At 49.7% G+C, this 8328-nt stretch overlaps 1 protein-coding gene across 1 annotated transcript; it reads right to left on the bottom strand.

The window, feature by feature from the left end:
• Positions 1 to 1441: 1441 nt before the first annotated feature.
• LOC132387117 (C-type lectin domain family 9 member A-like) lies at positions 1442 to 4982 on the bottom strand. The gene is made up of 4 exons (XM_059959472.1): positions 4852 to 4982; positions 3607 to 3749; positions 2942 to 3006; positions 1442 to 1861 (listed from the first exon to the last, which is right to left on the bottom strand). Exons 1-4 carry the CDS (start codon positions 4901 to 4903, stop codon positions 1681 to 1683), a joined length of 441 nt encoding a protein of 146 aa, XP_059815455.1. The 5' UTR covers positions 4904 to 4982; the 3' UTR covers positions 1442 to 1680.
• Between the last annotated feature and the right edge of the window lie 3346 nt (positions 4983 to 8328).

Here is an 8328-nt window from a genome sequence, read left to right as displayed (position 1 = left end):
GGTGTCATGGTGAGGGGTGTGTCTGTGTAGTAGTGAGGGATGTGTCGGTGTCACGGTGAGGGGTGTGTCTGTGTAGTAGTGAGGCCTGTGTGCCTAGTTTACTGCCTAGGTCGAGAGGTCGTTCCCTGAGTTTCTTAATGCATCGTCAACTGAACATTCGGTCTATTTTCCTCCCAATATGACCTGACAGAGAGTCATCGTATAACGACAAAATGATGAGAGGCATTGATCGTGTAGATAGTCAGAGGCTTTTTCCGGGTCTGAAATGGTTGCCACTGGAGGACACAGGTTTAAAGTGCTGGTGAGTAGGTACAGAGGAGATGTCAGGGGTAAGTTTTTTACTCAGAGAGTGGTGAGTGTGTGTCATGGGCTGTCGCTAACCGTGGTTGAAACGGATTCGATCGGGTTTTTAAGAGAATTTTGGATAGGTACATTGAGTTTAGAAAAATAGAGGGCTATAGTTAATCCTAGTAATTCTTTTAAGGTAGGACCGTGTTCGGCACAACATTGTGGGCCGAAGGGCCTGCATTGAGCTGTAGGTTTTCTATGTTCCTTTGTTTCTATATTTATTTTCTCTTGCTGATGAACCCGCCTTGCGGATTTGTTGTTGTTCAAACAAACGCGAGGCACTGGTTTATAATGCACACATTTCCCGCTCTCGGAATCTGATTGGAGGCTGTCCCAAGGGGAAAATATAAATATGAGTCTCTGACACCGTCAGTCATCACCTGAGCGAGACTCCTCCATACCATCCCATCTTACACACCCGGAGTCTGACGCTGAGTGAAGTACCCTCACCAACATTACATCACATGTTCGGGGTCCGGCAAGGAGTGGAATTCCCTCCACACTGTCGCAACGTTTTGGAAAAGGAGTGAAGCTCCCTCTCACAGTCGTATAACGCAATTCCAGAGCCAGACGGTGAATGAAACTGCATCCACACAGTCGCATCAGCAAGAACTCGACATCTTTGCGGTGTTTATTAATATTTGAAATTTACATAAATTGTACATTTTTGCTCCGAACTGATGCATCAAAAGAGCAAATTCTAGGCGGTATAAGTTTCAGATAATAAATGAAATAGCAATTCCTGTGGAAAACATCCGATAGGGTGTACAGGACACTTGGCTGTTGGTCTTCACCAGTCACACTGAGTACAGGAGTCGGGAGGTCACGTTGCCGTGGTACAAGAGGCGAACAGACAGAGGGAATGCGGACAAACTTTCACCCAGGGTCGGGTTATCGAGATCCGGAAGGCACGGTATTGAGGTGAGAGAGAGTGGAAAGCAGAAAGAGAGAGGGAGAGAGAGATCAGGGAGACGGAGGGTTCAGAGAGAACGGGGAGGGGAGAGAGAGTGTCTGGGGGAGCGGAGAGAGGAGTAAGAGGTGTGCAGAGGGAGAAGAGAAAGAGCGAGCGGAGAAAGTTCGATGAAATAAGGGGAAGTGAGGTGGTAGAGAGAAATGTAGAGGGAGTTGGGAATAGCGGGACGTGGGAATGGCGAGAAAGAAGGGGATAGACGGCGAGAGGGATTTGTCGGTGTCTGGTGGGGAGAATGTGGTTGCAACAAGAGGAAATGGAGTAGGAGGGAGGGGCAGAGAGTTTGGGGCGGGAACTTGATAGGATTTAAGAGTGAGAGAGAAGGGGAGAGAAGGAGGAGAAAATGGGGGTCGTCACTTGATTCATGTCGACTCCACTGGCTGTTGGCAAAGACGCTGGATCTTTTCAGGAATATCCGGGAACACTGGGGCCGACCTCTCACAGATGAAACGCCAATCACCATCACAAGTGTTACTGCTTCCGCACTGTCTGCAGACGCGCGTTCCGGAGGACGCCTTGAACAGGAGACTCCGGTGCACATTCCTATCCCAGAGGGTTAAACAATTTCAACAGAGACAAATCAGCTTCAGTGGAGGACTCAAGCGGAGTCCGTCCTCAAGCTAATCCCATGAATTCGATCTCTCCTAATTGCCTGTGTGAGTCCCCAAACTCATCCCATTCAACCACTCTCCCCCACGGCAGTGCCAGTACCCAGGCTGACACCGCGGCTCCAATGTCTCCCCACAATCCTGTGACAGTTCCCTAACTAATCGTACTGACCCAAAGTTTCCCCACAGCCCCATATCCCCCAAACTAATCCCACCGAACCGCTTTCTCACCACAGTCCCCTTTCAGTCCACTACGAATCGAACAGGCCCACCCTCCCCTCTCTGATCTGTCTCAGTCCCCGAACAAACCCCACGGTCCCACCGTTTCCCCACAGACCTATGGCTGTCCCGAAATGAATCCCACTGTTCCACACTCTTCCCTCAGCCCTGTGTGGTTCCAGGTTCATCTCGTTGCCCCTTCCTCTACCCAAAGCTTCGTGTCTGTCTCCTGACATATCCCACTACACCGCGCTCTCCCCATAGCCTCTGGTCCACCTCCAGACTTATACCACCGGCACCATCTCTCTCACATCCTTGGCTCAGTACGCAAACTAATTTCGTTAAGCAAGTGTGTTCCATCGCCCTGTATTGGTCCACAAACTAATACAGTTTTCCCACTCTCGCCACTCAGATCTATGTCGTTCACCAAACTATTCCCACTGTTGCTCCCTCTCCTCACAGCCCGGCGATGATCTCCAAAATAATCTCACTGAACCGTGCTGTCCTCACCCACATGCGTCAATACAAAACAATCTCTGTCACTGATCTCTCCCCACTGCCCCCTGGCAGTTTTCGAAATATTCCCACTGCAGTGCCCTTCCCCGACAGACGCGTGTCGGCCCCAAAATGTACCCATTGTGCCACCCTACCCTCTGCCACGTACAGACTACAAACAGATCTCAATGCCCCACCCTTTTACGACAAAGCTACAGCACTCCGTAAAGAAATCCCATTTTCTCCCGTCAGGACTATGTCAATAACAAATTTTCACCCCACAGATTAGTTATAATCTCACCCGTTTTCACATTTTCCAATCCAGTAAACAGGTTTGCTGTCCAGAAGATTGTGGGATACAAAGCTCTGTGAAGTAAAATTTACTTGATTAATGTCTAGAACCGAAGAATATGTGCGGAGCTTCTCTCAGCTGATTACAACAGCAATCTGGGATGGGTCTGTCTGGAAGGAGCTTCACTCTGTGTCTGACCCCGAGATTGTGTGATGGGACGGCGTGGAGGGAGATTCATTCTGTGTCTGACCCCGGGAGTGTGTGATGGGGTGACGTGGAGGGAGATTCACTCTGAGTCTGACCTCGGGAGTGTGTGATGGGACGGCGTGGAGGGAGATTCACTCTGTGTCTGACCCCTGTCGTGTGTGATGGGACGGTGTGGAGGGAGATTCACTCTGTGTCTGACCCCGGGATTGTGTGATTGGACTGTGTGGAGGGAGATTCACTTTGTGTCCGACCCCGGGAGTGTGTGATGGGACGGTGTGGAGGGAGATTCCCTCTGTGTCTGATCCCGGGAGTGTGTGATGGGACGGTGTGGAGGGAGATTCACTCTGTTTCTGACCCCGGGTGTGTGTGATGGGACGGTGTGGAGGACAATTCACTCTCCTTCTGACCCCGGGAGTGTGTGATGATTCCTGTGTTACTGTGGGATATTCCCGTGCTGTGACACATACCGCTTCATCCCTTGAATTGATTTCCAACAGCCTTGAATCACGGTTTGAACATTCTTGCATCGCTCTGCGGAAAGATGTTTCAAACGTGGAAACGAAATAACACCGGTCTTTATTTGTGATCCAGTCCTTGCAACACGTTTGTTCTGAAAATCAGGGACAAGGGACAGTGACAAAAAGAGTGAATCTCCCATCACACTACCCCATCACACGCACCTGGCGTGTCACACACCCGGCGCGACACATAGAGGGAAATTCCCTGCAAGCTGTCCCATCACGCACACCTGAGGTCAGGCACAGTGTTAATATCCCTCCGTAACGTCACACTGTAAATTAACAAGGATCAGGCCCGGTGAATTTCCCTCCACACAATCCATCACACACTCCCGGGGTCAAGACACAGAGTGAATAGAACATAGAACATAGAATATTACAGCACAGTACAGGCCGGCCCACAATGTTGTGTCGGCAATTAATCCCTTCCTCCCATATATCCCGCTGCCTTCATTTTCTCCATATTCCTGTCTATTTGTCGCTTAAATTTCACTAGTATATCTGTCTCCACCACTGACTCAGGCAGTGCATTCCACGGACCAACCACTCTCTGTGTAAAAAAAAACTTCCTCTAATATCCCCTTTGAATTTCCCACCCTTTACCTGAAAGCCATGTCCCCTTGTACTGAGCAGTAGTGCCCTGTGCGTTACCGTTCCCTGTGTTAGACACCCGCAAGACCCCACCCATAAAACCTCTGACCCATCCCCCATTCCCGCCATAGCTTCTCATCACATGTGCACTGTGTCAAACACAACATACCCATCATACATACACGGGGTGAGACACAGATTTAAGATCCCTGCACCGTCCGATCACACACTAACACGGCCAGACGCAGACTGAATCTCTCTCTCCACGGACCCATCACACATTCCAGGCGTTAGACGTGGAGTGAAACTCAGTGCACACTATCTTTTATAAATCCCCGGGGTCAGACGAGGAGTCAAGCTTCCGCCTGCATTGTCCCTTCAAACACTCTCTGAGTCAGGAACAGACACTCATTCCAGTGGTCAGACGTGTAGTGAAGTTTCCTGCACAACGTCCTGACACTCTCTTCCGGTGTCAGAATCTAGGTGTTCCGCCTTCCACATCGTCTTATCACACACTGCCGATGTCAAGCACAGCGTGACGCCTCCTCTCTCCATGCCTGCCCTGTGATGGGGAGAGGGTGAAAGAGGGGGATGATGCCTCACCTCTCCTGCTGGTCAATAATTCACAGAAATGGTGACGGAGATCGCTGTGCATTTGCTTAAGGTCGGACAGATTAGAGTTGTGCGCAAAAAGCTTGGATTGAAGGGTTGAGTTTAACTCATGGTAGTTTCGGTGGCAGGTTTCCATAGACTGACGAATCTGTGATACTGAGAGAGATGGTGAGGGATGTTTAGCGTTTACAGTGACAAGTGAGTCAGCGTCACGCTACCGAACGAGTCACAGAGAATGTTGTGTCAGTGTCACGGTGAAGGGTGTCACAGTGAAGGATGTGCTGGTGTCACAGTGAGAGGCGTCGGCGCCACCTTGATGGGTGAGTCTGTGTCATGCTGAGGGGTACATCAATGTCCCGGTGAAGATTTTGTTGACGTTATGTTGAGGGTCTGCGTCAGTATCGTGCGGGGCATGTCCGAGTTGCTGTGAGGGACGTGTCGGTGTCACTGTGATAGGTGTTTCTGTGCCCTGGCGAGAGGTGTACCGGTTCACAATGAAGTGTATCTCGATGTCAAGACGAGGAAAATATCAGGGTGTCAGGGCCTTGTGGTGTCACCGTGGGTGTAATACCTGTGTCATGGTGTGGGGTGTGCTGGTCTCACAGAGAGGGATATGTCTGTGTCACGGTGAGAGAGCCATGTCATGGCCACGGTGTGTGCCAGAGGGTCACGCTGCGCTATTCGGTGTCAGTGTGAATTTCGGTCTCGGTATCGCGGTGAGGGTGTTCCTGTGTCGGGGTGAGGTGTGGGTCTCAGTGAGCGGTGCATCGGTGTTATGTTGAAGGGTGACCTTGTCTCGGCAAGGGGTATGACAGTGACGTGTGAGTCTTTGTCACGGTGCAGTGCAGAGAGGATCATGCTGATCACGGTCAGGGGCATGTCGATATTAGAGAAGGCTACGTTGTGGTCAGTGTGACTGCAACGTGTGTATCACGGCGAAGTTCGTGTCAGTGTTGCGGTTAGGAGTGTATCTGTGTATCGTTGAAGGTCGGGACCGTGCTACGGTGAGAGTGTTGTTGATGTTATGGTGCATGGCGTGTCAGTGTCAGAATGAGTCTTGATTTTCTTACGGTAAGGACCGTGTTTTTATCACGGTTAAAGGTTGCGTCTATGTTACAGAACATAAAACATAGAATAGTACACTACAGTACAGGCCCTCCGGCCCCAAGAACGTTGTGCCGAGGCTTAAACACAGCCTCCCACAGCCACTCCCCCACTTTCAATTCCTCCTTATACCTGTCTAGGAGCCTCTTAATCTTCACTAGTGTATCTGCCTCCACCACTGACTCAGGCAGTGCAGTCCACGCACCTACCACTCGCTGAGTAAAATTCCTTCCTTTGATATACCCCTTGTAATTCCCACCCCATACCTTAAAGCCATGTCTTCTTCTATTGAGCAGTGGTACCCAGGGAAGAGGCGTTGGCTGTCCACTCTATCTATTCCTCTTAATATCATGTATGCCTCAATCATGTCTCCTCTCATCCTCCTTCTCTCTAACGAGTAAAGACCTAGCTCTCTTAATCGCTGGACATATTGCATATTCTGTAAACCGGGCAGCATCCTGCTAAATCTCCTCTATACCCTTTCCAATGCTTCCACATCCTTCCTCTGGTAAGGCGAACAGAAATGGACACAATACTCCAAGTGTGGCCTAACTTGAGTTTTATACAGCTGCATCATTACATCGCGGCTCTTTAACTCAGTTCCTCGACTTATGAAAGCGAACGCCCCAAAAGCTTTCTTAATTACCCTGTCTGTCTATGAGGCAACTTTCAGGGATCTGGGGACATGTCCCCTCCAGATCCCTCTGTTCCTCCACTCTACCAAGCATCCTGCCATTTACGTTGTACTCAACCTCGGAGTTTGTCCTTCCGAAGTGTATCAGCTCACACTTTTCCAGTTCGAGTTCCATCTGCCACTTCTCCGCCAAATTCTGCATCCTATTAATCTAATCTCTGCAACCTCTGATAGTCATCCACACGATCCACAACACCACAATCCTTCGCGTCATCTGAAAACTTGCCAACCCCCACATCCGGGTCGTTAATAAAAGTCACGAAAAACAGTAGTCCGTGAACCGATCATTCTGGGACATCACTAGCCACAGCCGTCCAAGCCAAAGGTACTCCCTCAACAACGACCCTCTGCTTTCTGCAAGCAAACGAATTCTCAATCCACGAACAAACTTCACTGGATCTCATGTCTACTGTCTTACTGAATAAGCCTACCGTGTGGAACCTTATCAAATGTCGTTTGCGGCAAGGTTTGTTAGTTCGGAGTAGAGAGAATGCCAGGCAGGATGTTGGAATGCTCCTCTTGCCGGATGTGGGATTTCAGGGACACCTCCGTGACAACGACACCTGCAAGAAGTGCATCCAGCTGCATCTCATAATAAACCGCGTTAGGGAACTGGAGCATGAGTTAGATGACCTCCAGATCATTTCCGAGAATGAGCAGTTTAAAGATAATAGTAAGCAAGCCAGGAGTAAATGGGTTATCGTCAGTCGAGGGCGGGGAAAAGGGCGGACAGAGGATGGTTCCCTTGTGGCCATTCCCCTCAGCGAGTTGTATACCGGTTTGAATACTGTTGAAGGGGGGGAATGACTTGCCTGGGAATGACAGGCTGTGGCTGCTGGATCTCTGCTACTGAGTCTGGTTCTGCAGTGCAGAAGGGAGGGGGTAGATGAGCAGAGAGATAGTGATAGGGGACTCGATAGTCAGAGGTACAGACAGGAGGTTCTGCAGTCGTGTCAGAAAATCCCGGAAGGTTTGTTTCCTCCCGGGTGCCAGGGTCAGGGATGTCTCTGGGCTCGTGCACAGCATGTTGAAGTGAGAGGATGTGCAGCCAGATGTCATAGTTCACAGCGGTACAAATGACGTAGGAAGAAAGAGTGAGGAGGTCCTGAAGTGTGAGTATCGAGAGTTTGGTATGAAGTTAAAAAGCAGGACCTCGAGGATAGTGAGCTCAAGATTGCTTCCTGTGCCACGTGCCAGTGAAGGTAAGTGTAGGATGCACTGGAGAATGAACACGTGGTTGTGGACCTGTTGTAGGGGTCAGGGTTTCAGATTCTTGGATATTTGGGACCTCTTCTGGACAGGTGGTACTTCTACAAGAGAAACTGTTTACACCTGAACTACCAGTATCCTTGCAGGGATGTTTGCTAGTGTTACTGGGGAATGTTTAAACTGGATTTGCAAGGGTTTGGGAACCAGAGTGTAAGAGCAGATAGTGGAACGGGGGTGAAAATATATGATGCTAAAAGCTCGAGCAAAGTCAGAAATAGAAGGGTTGTGTGTGGTGGTAATAATCTTCTGTGGTGTGTCTATTTCAATGCGAGGACTGCAAGCCAAACAAGTCTTGAGGCAAATCAGCGTAGATATATCCCCATGACCTGACAGATTACTCCGTCGGACCTTGAAAGAGAGCAGTGTTGAAATTGCCGGGGCCCTGGCAGATATATTTAAAA

This window comes from Hypanus sabinus, unplaced genomic scaffold (genome assembly GCF_030144855.1).
Source record: "Hypanus sabinus isolate sHypSab1 unplaced genomic scaffold, sHypSab1.hap1 scaffold_154, whole genome shotgun sequence".
In the NCBI taxonomy this organism is placed as follows: Eukaryota; Metazoa; Chordata; class Chondrichthyes; order Myliobatiformes; family Dasyatidae; genus Hypanus; species Hypanus sabinus.
The sequence above is the reverse complement of the archived record's forward strand: the minus strand, read 5'-3'. Positions and strand labels throughout refer to the sequence as shown.